The 21,400-nt window shown below is 41.8% G+C and overlaps 1 protein-coding gene across 2 annotated transcripts; it reads left to right on the forward strand.

The window, feature by feature from the left end:
- The first annotated feature begins 5,483 nt into the window (after positions 1-5,483).
- Positions 5,484-10,277, forward strand: LOC129848830 (serine/arginine-rich splicing factor 3-like). Of its 2 annotated transcripts, none has more exons than XM_055915928.1 (7): positions 5,484-5,661; positions 6,366-6,428; positions 6,661-6,871; positions 7,309-7,449; positions 9,161-9,199; positions 9,433-9,519; positions 9,704-10,277. In XM_055915928.1, the coding sequence occupies exons 2-7, from the start codon at positions 6,422-6,424 to the stop codon at positions 9,729-9,731; spliced, it is 513 nt and encodes a 170-aa protein (XP_055771903.1). In that variant the 5' UTR covers positions 5,484-5,661; positions 6,366-6,421; the 3' UTR covers positions 9,732-10,277. The 2 variants fall into 2 exon arrangements, with proteins under 2 accessions (XP_055771903.1, XP_055771896.1); XM_055915921.1 differs by having other exon boundaries at positions 5,485-5,609.
- The last annotated feature ends 11,123 nt before the right edge of the window (positions 10,278-21,400 follow it).

Genomic DNA, 21,400 nt, shown 5'->3' on the forward strand with positions numbered 1-21,400 from the left:
CTCTCCAACAGCACCCTGGAGAGGCGCGCTGGGAATGGACAAGATAAAAAATTTGCGTCCCTGCCATTGACAAAGTGGGCACTTATCATAGGGCAACATCAGTGCTCACCTAAAAACCCCATATGCCATTGATTGAGAGAAATTGTAATTATTTTGGGGCAGAATTATGTGAGGTTTTATGTGTTGTTGGAGATGTCTTGGACAGTTTAGCTCAGAAAATGCAGCCCTCGTCAATCTGCCACCTAATGAGCGGGCCGGCCTTAATCTCATCCTCCCAGGCCGTTGTCATGGTGCGGGAGCAGATAGAGTCAAAGTAGTGGAATGGGGTAGTGGGAATATAGGTGGCAGCTGCAGAGAAGGACCTGGGTGTATGAGATTTTACTGCAGAAGAGTAAGTGGGGTGGTGATTTTTATTTTTATGAAATAGAGGTATATAGGTGAAGGGTTAGTTATTGGTCCAATTTTTTCCTTTTAGCAACAGAAATAATGTAGATAAGCCGTGACTGGCCTCACACTTAAGTACAGTAGGTGGCAGTGTATGCACCTTAAAGTTGGATGCGATCCGCCAACCCAATCCCAAACAGGAAGAAAACGAGACAATGCTGAAACATCAATCCATGGGGGAGTCAGTACCTCCTTTTCATTTGTGCCGAAAATCTAAATGAAAGAAAAGTTATCTTGCAAACTCAGCAGCAGTGGCGACCAGTCAGACCTCTACCTGTTTTGAGCCCTACCTGTTTAGCAAAAAAATGCCTATTTTGCAAGTTATTTTGGCATATATTTGTGTTACAATGTAATAATGTAAACAATGACAAAAAATCTATACAATCCTTGAGTTAATGAAGCTGCATACAAATATGGCTCTTGAGCTACAAAATGCAGGCGTTTCAGCCTAACTCAAGCTTTCTGTGTAGGAGGGGCAGCCAGCGAAAGACTGGAGCATAGGCTTTGGTAATTTTCTCTAGTTGCGCCATGATTGGCTCAGTGTTCTATCGCTCATGGGGACACTATGTCACCACAGAATCTTCAGAGAGAGCTAGGCAATTCAAGTCCCCTTGTGTGCTGCCATAGATTTACACTAGAAGTGCCCGTCCAAGAAGGCTCAAGGTCATTGGCCACAGATAAAATTATGTCAAATCACGTTATATCAAAATCTTAGCTAACTAGCTAGACAAGCAGTCATCATCATGAATCATGTTGACAATCTACTGGCAAATTTTTTCAATCCTTGTCATATGAAGAGAAATTATAGATAAAACGTATTGGTGCTAATAATAGGCCATTGGACATAAACATTACACAACCAGTCGGAAATCGCAAATTCAACAATGAGTGGTTTGGAAGGAATGGAGAGGGTGTGTGGTCCAAGTCTGGGTTTAAGGATTTAAAATATCTGTCCGAAAGGGTCTGTTTTCCAAGCTTGAAAGGATACACATTCACACACAACACCATGGGCCAGAAAAGGTTGAATACGTTGGCCATGCTATCAATACAGCATGACTTCTGCCAGGTTCAAAACAACTGGGAAATCTCAGACTTCGGTGAGTTCAAGATATTTGGGAACATGGAGGAAAAAACTAGCTCCAACTGGGAAAATAGGTTTTGAACGGTCATCCAACTTGGATTTCCAAGTCAGGAACTTTGGTCTTTTTCTTGTGATTCAACCTCGTTTTTTTTCAGAGTTCCCCGTTGTCTTGAAAGCACCATAAATCCAGATGATGACTAAATTTGCCCACAAGTACAGCTGCGCCACCTTCCTGTTCAAGTGAGCACAGCGCAACAACTGTGAGTCCAAAAATTTGCCTATGTCTTGTATGTCTTGTATGCTGCTACATAAATTATGTAATATGCCAGGGATATATGTATACTGTAGCTAAGAAAGTAATAATTAGTGTATGTTGTGTAGTAAGCTGTTAGTATCCCATGTGTCTCACCCTGAGAATTAGTTCCCTCTCCACCTCAGAACTTAGACTATAGGTCTACTGTTCTGACTTGGTGGTGCACATGTAGACTATAGCCAGATTTAGAGAAATGTCATCATCAAATATTGTATAAGCTTTCATTGTCTGCTTATATGCCCCAGTTATTTATCCTACATTTCTGACTTGGTGTACAGGGAGGATACTGTAAGAACGACCCATGTTCTGAATTCTGTCTTTGTCCATTTAAAAAATGCTGAACAAATAGGCATATCATCCGTCTGAGCTCGGCTGTGACTGAGAGACCCATATGGCGGTTCACAATTGACCCAGCGTCGTCCGGGTTAGAGGAGGGTTTTGCCGGCCAGGGTGTTCTTGTCTCATTCTAATTATTAATTCTAATTATCATGCCTTTTATGTCTATGCTTATTTTCTTTGATGTATAGAAACACGTTAGTGTGTTATTGGAGGGCGAGAGTCCAAAAATAAAAAATGCAGCAGCAGTCAACTTCATCACTGTCCCTTCTGCACATATAAGGCTGAACAATATATGGTCAACAACCACATCAAAGGTCCTGCTTCAGTGAGGCAGAGGTACTATTTCTTTCTTTGTTTATTGAATATATTTAACATTCACGTTTTTTTATTTGCCCTATTTTCTTCAGTTACATCAGTGTATTTAATTTTATTTTAGAACTTGTTACTTTACTGTTATTCCTCTCTATCAGAGTTCACATCCAGAAAGTGTGGCTTCAGTTGTAGAAATACGACACACTTTCATTGTTGCTATTGCACAGCAACAATAATCAACAGAGCACAGTATTGGAAGCACCTGACATACCATCAGCATCCAGTGACCCCTCAAGAGCACCCAGAGGCCCTTAAATTCTCATCACTAGTGGATATAATGTTTTTTGGGATCCCCATCCGATTGTGGGATTTTCTTTTTCAAAGGAAAACATGCAGCACGTTAGGCGATGGTGGTGCCTAGTTTTCCTGCAGAACTTTCCCACGCCGTAAGTCTTGAACATTATAATAACTTTTCATTTGCATTCTTAAAATCAGTTGTTTCACTGTAGCTAGACTGACCTGAATATATTTTCGTATTGAATGTATGTAATGTTTGTCATTCACTCACTAAGGTGTGAAGAAGAGGTTGAAAGATGGAAAAAGGCTTAAGGAAAAACACACTATAGGTAGGTGTCATATGATGAGTGGTATAGTCTTAAACCAATGTTTAAAGACTTAAATCCCCCTCTAATGATGAGTGGTGTAGTCTTAAACCAGTGTTTGAAGACTTAACCCCCCCCCCCCAATATATTTCAGGATGTAGAAGACGTCCCCCCTAAGAAGTCACAGCATGACACATCAGCATCCAGCTCTGCAGGAACAGGTACTGTACAGGCTATTAGCTAAAGTAAGGTGCACTCTTTTACACACATCCCTAGAGGTTCCCTTACATTACTTAATGACCACAATCTGTTTTCGTTCTAGACGATACTGAAAACAAAATGCATGGCGAACTGGGAGCTGTGAACTGGGTATGTAGTTTACTGTGTGTAAAGCTGAAGGCTTGATGCATGGCAAGATATAATAGTTGTGATGACTTGTTGAGTAGTTATAGATATCACTGAAAACCCCTTTAGTAATAGTGACTTTTGTTTGCATGGTGGTATTGTGAAAGTGGGGTGTAATTTGACTTGATTACCCAATGAGGCAGTACTCTTAATATTTATTCTTCCTTTTTCTTCAAGGAAGCAGATGTTCTTCTCAGGGACAGCCTAGAGGCAGCAAGGTGGTGCGAACGCCAAACATTTAAAGGCACCGTTTCCCTCCCAAGTGTAATTGGGATGGACGGGGAAGACCGCATTACAACTCTTAAAGAACTACGGTTGTATGATGGCCTGGATGAAGAGGAAAATATTCTCCTCAAGGAACCATTCATGTTCTCGTTCCAGTTAGAGAGATTATGAGGTGTTCTATGTGGAGGCAGTTGACAACAAGAAAATGTTGAGCAGGAGTGAAGCCATTTGAAGAGTGGTCAAACCTTGTTTTTGTCTGCTGTGTTAATTGTTTCAATTATGAATTGTGTTATGTTGTTTAGTAAAGATGATGTAGAAGTCACCCGAGTCTCTGATCTCTTTACTGGAGCTGGTATAACTTAATGTACAGAGCACATTCATCTTGTCAGTATGTCTATATGGTATAGTCTGTCTCCATTCTCATGAGGAAAATAAAAAGCATTATAAATCAGGATAGGTAGTAACTGTATATATGCTCAATTAAATAATATAATTACAAAGTTACAACATTTATCAACACAATTTTAACAGTACATGACATACATAACAAGTCTGTTGTTCACTGCAACAATATCAGTAGCTTGTCTCAAATATAGCATGAAGCAGAAAGTGTTACAACATGTGCTGGTACCACTTTATATAATATTTCTTACAATCTTCAAAATTGAAATACGTTTGTATTCAACGTGTGCCTTGCACAAACGTGTGTGTTTGTATTCAGTGTGTGACTGTCAAACCTCAGATGGACAAAAAAACAGTGGGCAGGGTCAAATGTGGGTAGAGTCAAATGTTTAACTCCACCCACATTGAGCCCGTCCCCGAACTACACACTGCAACAACAACAAAAATGGTGAGCGAGGTCAAACATTTGACTCTGTCCACATTGAGCCCCGCCCCGAACTGCACACTGCAGTCAGGGGTACTTGAGAGAATTTGACCCTTTATTCATTGCAGTTTTTTAAATGCCAAAGAATGGGACATGTAGCTACTCAGTGTAAAGGGAAGAAAAGATGTGCCAAGTGTGGAGGGGCACATTATTACGGTGAATGTGGAAGCAATGTGAAGGTTAAATGCTGTAATTGTGGGTGAGAACACAGTGCAGCATTTGGTGGATGCCAGGTACAGAGAGAGGTTAGAGAGGCTCAGAGATATAGGATAGGTCCTGATCTATCATATGCAGAGGCCGTAAAACAGATTGGTAGAACTAGTGCGGACTGATGGAGCTTACATGGATGTACCTGTAGTAAATGGACCTACTGTCGGGGATGGTGCTTCTGATGGTCCTGGCATGGTTTCGAGGCTTGTTCAGAAATCTTGTGCTCATGAATGTGCGGTGTCAAAGGACACTTTGATAATTAATAAAGTTTCCTTAATAGCTTTTATTGGTAAGGTTATCAATACGACTCGGGTTGTGGAAAGCAGAAATGCCAGGTTGGGGTTATTGTGGCAAAAGAGATACTGGGGGTAACAGATGTTACTGTTGAAATGGTTGTTGACATGCTGAACAATCTTAAGGGTGGAGTGTTTCAGCATGATATAGAGCAAGTTTAATGGGGAGGGGGAGGGTGTGATAGAAGTTAGGGATTTATTTGGTTTTTAATTTTATTTTCATGGTAGTACAGAATCGGGCAGATCATGATCGATAGTACATTCCAACACAGTAGGTGGCGGCATGCACTGAAACGATTGTTTGCGGACCGCGAGGATATCCTAGAAGTAGAACAAGAACAAGAACATATCCGTCAGTTACGTAAGACGGATAGATGGTACACACGATCCATAAAGATTTCCGGTCTCCATTTTATTGTAGCTTGCAGATACAGACAGGCGGTTCGACGAAGGACAGGAAACGAATCCACTATCAGTGTTTGTTTTAAAATACATTACGGTAAATAACACCTCTAAATCATACAACATGTTACACGTATTTCTATTTAGCAGTGAGTATTGTTTCTTTGATATTTATTCGAACTTTCTCTTGTATTCATATTAGCTAGTTGGCCCTAGATAGCCATTTATTTTCCTCAGGTAGTTAGCTAACGTGTAGCTGAAATGGCTAGACCCAACTGTATCGCAGCAAGTAACTGATTATGTTGCAGTTCATTTGCAATTGTACTCTAAGCATATATACTCTCACACGTAGCCATGGCATGTGCAAATGGTGAACTAGTCAGTACAGGGACTGGGGAGGGAGCCAGCAAATGTTTAGGGTTATGGTTATCTCAGCAAGGCCCCCTCTTCCATTTTGCGTAGTAACGTAAGTGAACAAAGGCTGGGGGTGTGATTGGTGTTTACTAAGGTTAGCTAGTTGTTTTACCCTCTTATTATAGTTTGTTATTGCAGTATAGCAGAACCAACTAGCTATTTCACGGAAATAAGAAATCCCGCAATTTCTATGTGCTACGAATTTCCACACCACTGGCTTTATGCCCTATTGTAGCCTACTCCAAATTCAGCCATAATGATACACATCTGCTTGATTGTTATAAACACACTTGGCTGTTTGAATGTGGGTTTAATTGTATGTGGAGGACCATTTTTATCTAAGTGTTATGAACAGACTATTGGCCTACTTGAATATACATTGTTGTTGTGTGGAAAATGTGTACTACATGAACATCTAAATGGACAAATCTTCTTTCAGTTTCTCATTCACGTTTGCGGAGTATCAATTTGTTTTGAAAATTGAGGCCTTTTGAAATGGGAGGTAATTACTTACGTTTTTGTTCCTTGCATGCCAATACAATTCACATAATTAGGTGTGTGTTCCAGAACTGCTTGAAGTAGCTTTTCTGGTTCACGTCTATCTGAATGCAATTGAGCCCCAGTTTCTTTTTACAGGTGCATGACTTTAAAGTTAAGTAAATCTGCTGATAGGCTGCCTTTTGAATAATGATTCCTAGAAAGCAAAACATACATGCTGTTTAATATTTTTAAAGATCCAGCCATGCACCGAGATTGCCCTCTCGACTGCAAGGTCTACGTGGGAAACCTGGGGAACAATGGCAATAAGACAGAGCTGGAGCGGTCATTTGGCTATTATGGGCCACTTCGGAGTGTCTGGGTAGCTAGGAACCCCCCAGGCTTTGCTTTTGTGGAATTTGAAGATCCAAGGGATGCAACCGACGCAGTGAGAGAACTTGATGGAAGGTAAAGCCTAAGAACAAGTTCCTCTGGTGTAAAAATAAATTGAATGATAGAATCTGGAAATTGAGGTCATTTTTCAGGTTTTTGTTCCTTGCATCATTTGCATGCCAATACACTTGACAGTTTGACAAAATAAATGCAGATAATTTCAGAGGTGTGTTCCAGAACTGTTTGAAGTAGCTTTTCTGGTTTGTCCATATGAATTCAAATTATCCACATGTGCTTTATATTCTGGTATAAAATAACCTATTGACAGAGCCTAGTTTGCTTGGAAATATTTGTTTCCACTCTGGTATTTGGAAGGACTGCCTATTCATTTTTGTTGCCACTTGCCTCCATTTAACTTCCTGAAAGGGGGTGAAACAAGGCCATGCATGCCATAATGTTTTGGTGACTGTTTAACAGCATGCTCTGCGGTAACACTGTATTGCTCTGCACAGGACACTAAGTGGTTCCCGTGTGCGAGTGGAGCTGTCCAATGGTGAGAAACGCACCCGCAACCGGGGTCCTCCTCCATCGTGGAGCCGACGTCCTCGAGATGAACATCGTGGGCGTCGTGGTAGCCCGCCCGCCAGGCGCAGGTAACCCATCTCCCATACATGGCTTTATGATAGCAATGCCCAACAGACTACTAATCCTTTTCTGTCCCTTTTACTAGTTAAACTATTTGTTTTGTTCCTGTGTCCTCTTTCCAAACTGCATCTCCTGTTTCGCTGCACCATATTGATAGTTTAGCACTGACTGTTTGATAACCCTTTTTCCATGGTAGTCTACAGTGGTTAGTGTAATGTGCTGAAGGCATGCAGTTTTCATCTTCATTATCATTGTTTAATGACTTCCAGGGTACTTTAGATCCAGGGGGTGGGTACAGTGTGAAATGAAGTGTGCTGATTTGTACGCCAATTTTAAGTAATAAGTACATTTGCGTTTTCTCTACCACATTTTCTCTAAATTTGGCTTGCAAGCTTTTCACTGTTACCTGAAGCACTGAACGTGTTTTGGAAGTAGGTGAATCACATTTCAAACCAGTACCTCACTATGAACCGGGTGGGAGGGAAGCTTAATGATGCTAGGTTGGTTGTTTTTGTTACAATTTGAGGTTGCTTTTTTTATTGACCATTTATATTAATAAAAATGAACCCCGTTACAGAGTCATCACCATGCCTCTTCTCACCACCCTCTGAATCAGTCAACTAGTCCTCTTTCAGCATCATGTGACCATTGACCAGCGTGCCCCAATCAGCTTGGCTGATGTCGTGTCACATGGCCAGTCGTCAGGTTGCACCAGCCCATTGGTTCCTGCGCATGCAGTTCTCAGCCTCTTCCTCCTCCAACTTTAACCCAATCGGCAGCGGCCCTCCTCACATTCCCGACCAATCAGCGTTTTACGTCCCCAAATGTCTACACTGCAACCTACCAGCAGCAGCCCTCGGCTAACCAATAAAAGCAGGAAAAATCCACAGCCAGCCCCCATCCACCAGCCAACTAATCACCTCGCAGCATCTGGCCAGTCCTTTTCAGCCAAATCTGCCTACCCGGCCTACAGTCTACCTCCCCTTCGTCATTTCTAGCTTGTTGAAAACCAAACGACTAGTAAGTTTTACCTGCTTCATACAGTACACTGCTGATTACAAATTTAAAAGTGAAGAGAAAGCTGCTTTAAAAAAAGGTTATCCTTTTTTATTTGAATCAAACAGGATTGGTATTTCTCCCTCATTACTGTAATCCGTTGATTTAAAGGGAAATGGACATTTTGAGAAACATTAATTATTAATCTGTGAAGGTCTTTCTAATTGTTCAAAGGAGCTATTCTGATCAGTGCTTCCCCTGGTTTAGGTCGCAGTGGTCCCATCTTGTGTGTGCTTGTACTTGTTCTCAATATGTAGCCTTGAATTTACTGCAGCATTGAGAGCATTCTTACCCAATTTTTTTTTTACCATTAATTGTGTTACAGCCCTCTATTTTCTTACCCCTTCCCATTTGGTATAATTGCACTTCTCTTTCCGAAGCATTTTTTGTCATTCACTCACCTGGCAGTATTAACTAACCATGGCCTTTTATGGGAGGCGATGACTGAATTTCAGATTACAAATGCCTTATCTGCAGTCACCCATTCCCATCCCTTGGGGGGGGGGGGGGGGGGGTGTAATAGACAATAACTTGGTTTCCCCAGAGGGGCAGTTTTTGGTGTGGACTGTAGGGTTTACTTTGGGGGTTGGATGGGTTTGGAATCAATGGGCCACCAATGTATCATGCTCTGCTTTTAACATCCTCTTATTCCCCCCTCCCCAGATCCCCACGTAGGAGGAGCTTCAGCCGCAGCCGAAGCAGGTATGTTGACAGCCATAAGAGATTGGAAAAGTTAACAGCCGTACTGTGGGCAAGTTTGCATGGACTGAAGGACCCAATTTTGAACCTTGTGTATGGTTCTGACAAGTATTTGATCTCTTAACACACCCCAGCACAGCTTTCCAAAGTTGTCAATGATTAGATCCTCTTGTCAACAGGGGCCTCTGTAAGATTCAGGTTGCTTTGGTTAATTCTCTTGTTCCTTTTGTATGCAGGTCTCTCTCCAGAGACAGGAAGAGGGAGAGATCTTTGTCCCGGGACAGGAACCACAAACCTTCAAGATCATTTTCTCGATCAAGGAGGTAAGCAGGAGGGGTTTTAACAGACAGCAAGAATTTCTTATCTTAGCAACAGTGAAACCACTTTAGTCGTGGCTTTTATGGAACAGTAACAGGCCAGTGGTGTAACATCTTTCTGAGGGAGTACATGAATGCTCCAGGGGAAGTTTATATTAACATTCTGGCATAACTGTTTTTCCCCTCGCAGCCGCTCCAGGTCTACGGAGAGAAAGTAAGGAAATGCATGGCAGTCGAGTTTGACGGCGAAGAAGATGAATGATTTTTTATTTTAGCGGTTTCGTTTTTGCTTCTCTGTGACATGTAAGGTATCCAATTCCTCTGTATTTTGTAAATAAGTTGGTATGCAGGTGTAACGCATGACTAAAATGGCTGTTAGTCCTGTTAATGCCAAGACATACCGTAGTTGTCCGCAAGCAGTATTTCATCAATCATTATAAGCGTTCTCTGTATTTGTCCATGAAAGTACCAGCTCACGGAAACACACCATTCTAAGTAGTCTAGTGCTCAAGTCATGTTCCATGTCAGCAAGATTAGTGTGTCTGGATGTGGTGGAAGGCTATCCTATTGTCGGTTAATATACCGATGTTTTCTAATTGACCTTTAGGACTTCCACTATTCTTCCAGTTCCTGTTGGTAAAGGTTTGTCTTCGAAAATAACGGCACCCTTATTTTGACTACAATATCCCACTGTTTTTCTTTTCCTTGATATTTGTACTACTTATGTTCTCAGAATTAAACTAGTTGTAAAAAGGCTTCTTACATTTCTTTTGTGGCAGTTCTTTCATTAAATGATTCATTCTAAAATAGGAAACAACTCAAAGGTGGTGTCATGTGGACGTCCTGAAGCAACTAGAGAAAAGAAAAACGCTGACTACTAAATCACAAATCAATGGGAAATGCTGGGGGTCATTATGACATTAGGCAGTGCTTACTGTATATTTGATGTGCCATGTGAACCTTAATTTGAGGTCTGAAAACATGAGACATTTGAGAAAACATTGTTAGAACAACGTTTGCTCTTTGCATGCACACATTTTGGGGGTATTCTGAAATGCACCATAATAGGTTACTGTTGTATTGTATACATTTCTGCTCTTAACAGCTCACCTTTATGGCCTCTAGTTACACTGATTGTACAAAACATGCTATTTCCATTAAATACTGAGCAGGTGAATAATGGTGAAAGCAATGATCCCTTATTGATGTCACTTGTAAAATCCACTTCAAACAGTGTAGATAGGTTAAAAAAAAATACGCCTTGAGACAAGGATTGTGTATGTGTCGTTTAGGGGGTAAATGGGCAAGACAAGATTTAAGGGTCTTTGAACAGGGTATGGTATTCGGTGCCAGGCGCACTGGTTTGAGTGTGTCAAGAACTGTGACGCTGCTGGGGTTTTTCATGCTCAACAGTTTCTTGTGTGTATAAGAATGGTACACCACCCAAAGGACATCCAACCAACTTGACAACTGTGGGAAGCATTGGCGTCAACATGGGCCAGCATCCCTGTGGAACACTATAGACAGCTTGTAGAGTCCATTTCCCAATTTAGGCTGTTATATGGGGGGGGTGCGCAACTCAGTAGTAGGAAGGTGTTCTTAATGTTTTGTACACAGTGTATACTGCATTCTAGTCATGGCTCATCCTATATAACTACTGCTATTCACACCTTGTATATTCACAATGTTTATACACCATTCATATACTGCATATTAGAAAGAACTATGTCGAGAATACAGTTTACTGTAAATACACAGTGCAAAACCCCATAGCAAAATGAATAGAACTGCAGGAAATTGGCTTCTGGACCTGAGTCTGGAATATAAATAATATATAAAATGTATTTATATAGCCCTTCTTACATCAGCTAAGATCTAAAGTGTTGTACAGAAACCCAGCCTAAAACCCCAAACAATGCAGGTGTAGAAGCACGGTGGCTAGAAAAACTCCCTCGAAAGGCCAAAACCTAAGAAGAAACCTAGAGGAACCAGGCTATGAGGTGTGGCCAGTCCTGGCTGTGCCGGGTGAAGATTATAACAGAACATGGCCAAGATGTTTAAATGTTCATAAATGACCAGCATGGTCAAATAATGATCACAGTAGTTGTCGAGGGTGCAACAGGTCAGCACCTCAGAAGTAAATGTCAGTTGGCTTTTCATAGCCGATCATTGAGAGTATCTCTACCGCTCCTGCTGTCTCTAGAGAGTTGAAAACAGCAGGTCTGGGACAGGTAGCACATCCGGTGAACAGGTCAGGGTTCCATAGCCGCAGGCAGAACAGTTGAAACTGGAGCAGCAGCACGGCCAGGTGAACTGGGGACAGCAAGGAGTCATCATGCCAGGTAGTCCTGAGGCATGGTCCTAGGGCTCAGGTCCTCTGAGAGAAAGAAAGAATTAGAGAGCATACTTAAATTCACACAGGACACCGGCTAAGACAGGAGAAATACTCCAGATATAACAGACTGACCCTAGCCCCCCGACACAAACTACTGCAGCATAAATACTGGAGGCTGAGACAGAAGGGGTCAGGAGACACTGTGGCCCCATCCGATGATACCCCCAGACAGGGCCAAACAGGCAGGATATAACCCCACCCATTTTGCCAAAGCACAGCCCCCACACCACTAGAGGGACATCTTCAACCACCAACTTACCATCCTGAGACAAGGCCGAGTATAGCCCACAAAGATCTCCGCCACGGCACAACCCAAGGGGGGGTGCCAACCCAGACAGGAAGACCACGTCAGTGACTCAACCCACTTAAGTTACACACCCCTCCTAGGGACGGCATGGAAGAGCACCAGTAAGCCAGTGATTCAGCCCCTGTAATAGGGTTAGAGACAGAGAATCCCAGTGGAGAGAGGGGAACCGGCCAGGCAGAGACAGCAAGGGCGGTTCGTTGCTCCAGAGCCTTTCCGTTCACCTTCACACTCCTGGGCCAGACTACACTCAATCATATGACCTTCTGAAGAAATGAGTCTTCCGTAAAGACTTAAAGGTTGAGACCGAGTCTGCGTCTCTCACATGGGTAGGCAGACCATTCCATAAAAATTGAGCTCTATAGGAGAAAGCCCTGCCTCCAGCTGTTTGCTTAGAAATTCTAGGGACAATTAGGAGGCCTGCGTCTTGTGACCGTGTAGGTATGTACGGCAGGACCAAATCGTAAAGATAGGTAGGAGCAAGCCCATGTAATGCTTTGTAGGTTAGCAGTAAAAACTTGAAATCAGCCCTTGCCTTAACAGGAAGCCAGTGTAGGGAGGCTAGCACTGGAGTAATATAATAAAAAAAATTGGTTCTAGTCAGGATTTTAGCAGCCGCATTTAGCACTAACTGAAGTTTATTTAGAGCATTATCCGGGTAGTCGGAAAGTAGAGCATTGCAGTAGTCTAACCTAGAAGTGACAAAAGCATGGATTCATTTTTCTGCATCATTTTTGGACAGACAATGTCTGATTTTTGCAATGTTGCGTAGATAGAAAAAAGCTGTCCTTGAAACAGTCTTGATATGTTCGTCAAAAGCGAGATCAGGGTCCAGAGTAACGCCGAGGTCCTTCCCAGTTTTATTTGAGACGACTGTACAACCATCAAGATTAATTGTCAGATTCAACAGAAAATCTCTTTGTTTCTTGGGACCTAGATAGAACAAGCATCTCTGTTTAGTCCGAGTTTAAAAGTAGAACCTTTGCAGCCATCCACTTCCTTATGTCTGAAACACAGGCTTCCAGCTAGTGTAATTTTGGGGCTTCACCATGTTTCATCAAAATGTACAGCTGTGTGTCATCCGCATAGCAGTGAAAGTTAACATTATGTTTTCGAATGACATACCCAAGAGGTATATACTGTATACATAAAGTTGGTGGTTACATTCAAAGTTTGTTGTGTTGAATTCCCTCCAATATTACAAAGCAGGAGTGTATTACAAGACAATAACCCCAAGCACACATCAAAATCCACAAATAAATGGTTAATTAACCACAAAATCTACATTTTGCAATGGCAATCTCAGTTTCTGGATTTGAACCCCATTGAAAACCTGTGGTTTGAATTGAAGAAGGGCATTCCATAAACAAAGGATATCAAGGACCTGGAAATATTCTTATTGAAGGAATGGTCTAAGATCCCTCCCCATATGTTCTCCAAACCCATAAAACAGGTTTGAAAAATGCTCAGTGTTGTTATCCTCACAAGGGGGAGGGTGGTGGAGTACTGAAACAGGGGACACAATTATTAGCACCTATCTTTTTTAGTTTTTTTTATTAATTGTTACACAAAATCTCTTTCTCTGAGCAATTGTGTTAGTATAAAATAATTTTTAAAATGTGCATGCAATTTAGCTCAGTATTTTAATTATTTATTTTATACAGTCATTTTTGCTCCTCTTTATCAAGGGTGCCAAAAATGATGGACCTCTCTGTCAATGGAGGCAGCTAAGAGGAGGACGGCTCATATATAAGGGCTGACACGGAGCGAATGGAATCAAACACATGTAAACCATGTGTTTGATGTATTTGATACCATTTCACCCATTCCGCTCCAGCCACTACGACAAGCCCGTCCTCCCCAATTAAGGTGCCACCAACCTCCTGTACACTGTATATATAATAGATGTAGCCGGAATACAAGATTAAATCGACAATAGGCTGTAGAGTGACAATATTATCAAATGTCTTGTGAATGAAGAGACTGATGAACAGCGCGGCATGTGTAATTGACAAAGAAAGGAACAGGGCTTACCAAAAATCTACTTTTTTTTCAATTCTTCACTCAACAATGTAGATTTTATTTGAAAGGATTTGACAGTCTACTGTAATATGTCATACACCACATGACCAAAAGTATGTGGACACCTGTTCGTCTTACATCTCATTCCAAAATCATGGGCATTAATATAGTTGGTCCCCCCTTTGTAGCTATAACAGCCTCCACTCTTTTGGGAAGGCTTTCTTTTCTGCTCTTTTGCACACCAGTATCTCTTCTTGCACATGATCATCTGATGATTTATCACTCCAGTGTTAATCTGCTAAATTGTAATTACTCGATTTATTGCCTACCTCATGCCTTTTGCACACATTGTATATAGATTCTCTTTTTTTTCTACCATATTATTGACTTGTTTATTGTTTACTCCATGTGTAACTCTGTGTTGTTGTCTGTTCACACTGCTATGCTTTATCTTGGCCAGGTCGCAGTTGCAAATGAGAACTTGTTCTCAACTAGCCTACCTGGTTAAATAAAGGTGAAATAAAAAAATAAAAAAAAGATGTTGGAACATTGCTGCGGGGACGTGCTTCCATTCAGCCACAAGAACATGAGTGAGGTTGGAATCAGCCAAGACCTTAGAAAAAAAAGTGTAGACCTCCACAAGTCTGGTTCATCCTTGGAAGCAAGTTCCAAACGCCCGAAGGTACCACGTTCATCTGTACAAACAATAGTATGCAAGTATAAACACCATGGGACCACGCAGCCGTCATACCGCTCAGGAAGGAGACGCGTTCTGTCTCCTAGAAATGAACGTAATTTGGTGCGAAAAGTGCAAATCAATCCCAGAACAACAGCAAAGGACCTTGTGAAGATGCTGGAGGAATCAGGTACAAAAGTATCTATAGCCACAGTAAAATGAGTCCTATATCGACATAACCTGAAAGGCTGCTCAGCAAGGAAGAAGCCACTGCTCCAAAATCGCCATAAAAAAGCCAGACTACGGTTTGCAACTGCACATGGGGACAAAGATCGTACTTTTTGGAGAAATATCCTCTGGTCTGATGAAACAAAAATAGAACTGTTTGGCCATAATGACCATCATGATGTTTGGAGGAAAAAAGGGGATGCTTGCAAGCCGAAGAACACCATCCCAACCGTGAAGCACGGGGGTGGCAGAATCATGTTGTGGGGGTGCTTTGCTGCAGGAGGGACTGGTGCACTTCACAAAATAGATGGTATCATGAGGCAGGAAAATTATGTGGATATATTGAAGCAACATCTCAAGACATCAGTCAGAAAGTTAAAGCTTGGTCGCAAATGGGCCTTCCAAATGAACTGGTTTTGACCTTTTGCCTGTCCCTTTTGGATTTAATAAATATCAAAGACTCAAACCATCTGACTCCCGTGTCTGCATCTGCGTCTCGCTTGTGCCCTTATACAATGTTGTGTTATGAAATACATTTTAGTCAATAGGCTTCATCTTTTGGTCTTAATCTTTGACCAATAATCCTAATTTTATTGTTCATTAAATCAACCCATTTTATGAAATCTGAAAGAATTTGTCATTAAAAATATTACTAATAAATTGATAACATTTGTTTGAAATAATCATATGTTTGTCATTGGTTTCACATTGTGTCAATGGTGTTACATTGCGTCAATGGTGTTACATTGCGTCATTGGTATTATACTGTTTGGCATCAGTTGCCCAATTAAATTGAATATGTTTTTTTGTATCTACCTAACTGTTGCTACATTCATTAGCAAACATTTTAAGGATATGATCATTCGATTTTGATGACTCACCCTCTATTTCTAATGTTACAACAAAAAAAAACAATAGTATTAATGAAAAAATGTCGAACTTTACACATGCATGTTTAAAGTAAATTATTACTAATCCAAACAATTTCTTCATATTATCATTAACATTTTCTGTCTTTGATTATATATGAAAATGAAAGACTGAATTAGATTCCAGAAAGCCTGAATTGTCTTCTAAAATATAAGTAACACCAGTGACAAAAAGGCAGCACAAGCATTTTATGTGATGTAGTAAAAATATAAATATGTTAAGCGGTAATTTATGTTGATTTATAATGTTAAGGGGTTAACTATTATCTGACTAAGATTTTTTTTATTTTTAAGAATTACTATTTGTAAAAGTTGGCTGTTCAAAAAGCCACCATTTTCATAGAATGACCCAGATGTACTTCTAAATGTATTTTTGCATGATCAGCATTTGGGTCATCTAGTGACTTCGAGCGCCAAATCAAGCAACCAAAATCGATTCTCACTGAAAAATAGTTGGCAACACTGATCATGCCCCCCAAAATTGAAAAAAACGATTGGGATAGATAGAGAACTCTGCTGGAGGAGAGGTCGAGGGGGATGGCATGTGACAGAGAACAACTCACTAGGGAGGTGGCCATCCCCACAGAGACGCCAGCAGAACAGCCCACCTCAGCACCCTACAAAAGTCTCGACACCACAGCAGAACAGTCCACACCAGACCCTGACCATAGAAACGACATCACAACAGAACAGACAAAAGAAAAACTCCAAGCCCAGCAGCTCTCACCCCCTCTGAGCACCCCCCCCGTCAGCCACCCTGATAGCCCTCCTGACAACCCCCCCACACCCACTGAGGACAAACACAAGACACAGATTGTCCTACTTATGGACTCAAATGGTAAATTTCTACAAGAAAAAAAACTTTTTCCCAAACACAGTGTGTCTAAACTCTGGTGTCCAAACACCCAGCACGCCCTAGACCTTCTGTCTGAGGACAAACTAGGCTCACCTAGCCACATAATAATACACACAGGCACAAACGACCTGAGAGCACAGCAGGAAAGGGTGGCCACAGCACTGAAGGGAGTGATTGAAAAAGCTTCTTCTACTTTCCCCAACGCACAAGTGGTTATCTCCACCCTGCTACCACGAAAAGACTTCCACCCTGCTACAATACAGCGGGTAAACGCAAGCATTTCCCGTGACTGTGCCTCAAAACCAAATGTTTTTCTGGCACACCACTCCACCCTGGACTTGAACAGCCTCTATGACCAGGTCCACCTCTGCAAGGCAGCAGTGCCCACCTTTGCCCGGACTCTAAAGGACATCGCTCTCAAACGAAGCCCCAACACTTCACACAGGAGCAACAGATCAATAGACACCCCACCCAGACCAGCGAGACACCCTCCAAGACCTCCAGGACCCCCCCCTGGACCTACACACCCCCCCCACATCAACCATGCCCACACCCAATTTAGGCCCCCTCAGATCAGACCCATGCCACTCCTGCCCACCCCATGCACCCCACCCCCGCAAAGAGGGCATCAACATGGAAGTCACACATACGCCCAGGTAGTGAGCGGGCAAACAGGCCCAACCCCCACTCTTACACTCGCCCAAGCCAACGGCATGTACCAGATGCTCAGCAGGCTCTGCTCACACTTACTGGCCTGAGGCCAAACCCCGACCAACAACATTGGACACTTTATGGAACAAAAAGCCTTCACTATATCATCCTGGAATATCCAAGGTCTGAGGTCATCTGCCTTTGGCCTAAAGAGCAGGAACCCGGACTTCACCAAAGAAATCGGTAATGCAGACATTGTCATCCTGCAAGAAACATGGTATAGAGGAGACGGACCCACTGGTTGCCCTCTAGGTTACAGAGAGCTGGTAGTCCCATCCACCAAACTACCAGGTGTGAAACAGGGAAGGGACTCAGGGGGAATGCTAATTTGGTATAGAGCAGACCTAACTCACTCCATTAAATTAATCAAAACAGGAACATTTTACATTTGGCTAGAAATTCAAAAGGAAATTATCTTAACAGAGAAAAATGTCCTCCTGTGTGCTACCTATATCCCCCCACTAGAATCCCCATACTTTAATGAAGACAGCTTCTCCATCCTGGAGGGGGAAATCAATCACTTCCAGGCCCAGGGACATGTATTAGTCTGTGGCGACCTAAATGCCAGAACTGGACAGGAACCTGACACCCTCAGCACACAGGGGGACAAACACCTACCTGGAGGTGACAGCATTCCCTCCCCCATATGCCCACCTAGGCACAACTATGACAACATAACCAACAAAAACGGGTCACAACTCCTGCAGCTCTGTCGCACGCTGGGTATGTACATAGTCAATGGTAGGCTTCGAGGGGACTCCTATGGTAGGTACACCTATAGCTCATCTCTTGGCAGTAGCACTGTAGACTACTTTATCACTGACCTCAACCCAGAGTCTCTCAGAGCGTTCACAGTCAGCCCACTGACACCCCTATCAGACCACAGCAAAATCACAGTCTACTTGAACAGAGCAATACTCAATCATGAGGCATCAAAGCCAAAGGAACTGAGTAACATTAAGAAATGCTATAGATGGAAGGAATGCAGTTTGGAAACCTACCAAAAAACAATTAGGCAACAGCAAATTCAATCCCTTTTAGACAACTTCCTGGGTAAAACGTTCCACTGCAATAGTGAAGGTGTAAACTTGGCAGTAGAAAGTCTTAACAGTATATTTGACCTCTCAGCTTCCCTATCAAATCTAAAAATCTCAAATAGAAAACCGAGGAAAATGAACAACAATGACAAATGGTTTGATAAAGAATGCAAAAATCTAAGAAATAAATTGAGAAACCTGTCCAACCAAAAACATAGAGACCCGGAAAACCTGAGTCTACGCCTTCACTATGGTGAATCACTAAAACAATACAGAAATACACTACGGAAAAAGAAGGAACAGCACGACAGAAATCAGCTCAATGTAATTGAAGAATCCATAGACTCTAACCAATTCTGGGAAAATTGGAAAACACTAAACAAACAACAACACGAAGAATTATCTATCCAAAATGGAGATGTATGGGTAAACCACTTCTCCAATCTTTTTGGCTCTATAACAAAGAATAAAGAGCAAAAACATATACATGATCAAATACAAATCCTAGAATCAACTATTAAAGACTACCAGAACCCACTGGATTCTCCTATTACCTTGAATGAGTTACAGGACAAAATAAAAACCCTCCAACCCAAAAAGGCCTGTGGTGTTGATGGTATCCTTAATGAAATGATCAAATATACAGACAACAAATTCCAATTGGCTATATTAAAACTCTTTAACATCGTCCTTAGCTCTGGCATCTTCCCCAATATTTGGAACCAAGGACTGATCACCCCAATCCACAAAAGTGGAGACAAATTTGACCCCAATAACTACCGTGGAATATGCGTCAACAGTAACCTTGGGAAAATACTCTGCATTATCATTAACAGCAGACTCGTACATTTCCTCAATGAAAACAGTAACCTTGGAAAAATACTCTGCATTATCATTAACAGCAGACTCGTACATTTCCTCAATGAAAACAATGTACTGAGCAAATGTCAAATTGGCTTTTTACCAAATTACCGTACAACAGACCATGTATTCACCCTACACAACCTAATTGACAACCAAACAAACCAAAACAAAGGCAAAGTCTTCTCATGCTTTGTTGATTTCAAAAAAGCCTTCGACTCAATTTGGCATGAGGGTCTGCTATACAAATTGATGGAAAGTGGTGTTGGGGGTAAAACATACGACATCATAAAATCCATGTACACAAACAACAAGTGTGCGGTTAAAATTGGCAAAAAACACACACATTTCTTCACACAGGGTCGTGGGGTGAGACAGGGATGCAGCTTAAGCCCCACCCTCTTCAACATATATATCAACGAATTGGCGCGGGCACTAGAACAGTCTGCAGCACCCGGTCTCACCCTACTAGAATCCGAAGTCAAATGTCTACTGTTTGCTGATGATCTGGTGCTTCTGTCACCAACCAAGGAGGGCCTACAGCAGCACCTAGATCTTCTGCACAGATTCTGTCAGACCTGGGCCCTGACAGTAAATCTCAGTAAGACCAAAATAATGGTGTTCCAAAAAAGGTCCAGTCGCCAGGACCACAAATTCCATCTAGACACCGTTGCCCTAGAGCACACAAAAAAACTATACATACCTTGGCCTAAACATCAGCACCACAGGTAGCTTCCACAGAGCTGTGAACGATCTGAGAGACAAGGCAAGAAGGGCATTCTATGCCATCAAAAGGAACATAAATTTCAACATACCAATTAGGATCTGGCTAAAAATACTTGAATCAGTCATAGAGCCCATTGCCCTTTATGGTTGTGAGGTCTGGGGTCCGCTCACCAACCAAGATTTCACAAAATGGGACAAACACCAAATTGAGACTGCATGCAGAATTCTGCAAAAATATCCTCCGTGTACAACGTAGAACACCAAATAATGCATGCAGAGCAGAATTAGGCCGATACCCACTAATTATCAAAATCCAGAAAAGAGCCGTTAAATTCTACAACCACCTAAAAGGAAGCGATTCCCAAACCTTCCATAACAAAGCCATCACCTACAGAGAGATGAACCTGGAGAAGAGTCCCCTAAGCAAGCTGGTCCTAGGGCTCTGTTCACAAACACAAACACACCCCACAGAGCCCCAGGACAACAGCACAGTTAGACCCAACCAAATCATGAGAAAACAAAAAGATAATTACTTGACACATTGGAAAGAATTAACAAAAAAACAGAGCAAACTAGAATGCTATTTGGCCCTAAACAGAGAGTATACAGTGGCAGAATACCTAACCACTGTGACTGACCCAAACTTAAGGAAAGCTTTGACTATGTACAGACTCAGTGAGCATAGCCTTGCTATTGAGAAAGGCCGCCGTAGGCAGACATGGCTCTCAAGAGAAGACAGGCTATGTGCTCACTGCCCACAAAATGAGGTGGAAACTGAGCTGCACTTCCTAACCTCCTGCCCAATGTATGACCATATTAGAGAGACATATTTCCCTCAGATTACACAGATCCACAAAGAATTCGAAAACAAATCCAATTTTGATAAACTCCCATATCTACTGGGTGAAATTCCACAGTGTGCCATCACAGCAGCAAGATTTGTGACTTGTTGCCACCAGAAAAGGGCAACCAGTGAAGAACAAACACCATTGTAAATACAACCCATATTTATGTTTATTTACTTTAACTTGTGTGCTTTAACCATTTGTACATTGTTACAACACTGCATATATATATAATATGACATTTGTAATGTCTTTATTGTTTTGAAACTTCTGTATGTGTAATGTTTACTGTTCATT

Source organism: Salvelinus fontinalis, chromosome 3, assembly GCF_029448725.1.
Source record: "Salvelinus fontinalis isolate EN_2023a chromosome 3, ASM2944872v1, whole genome shotgun sequence".
Taxonomy (NCBI): Eukaryota; Metazoa; Chordata; class Actinopteri; order Salmoniformes; family Salmonidae; genus Salvelinus; species Salvelinus fontinalis.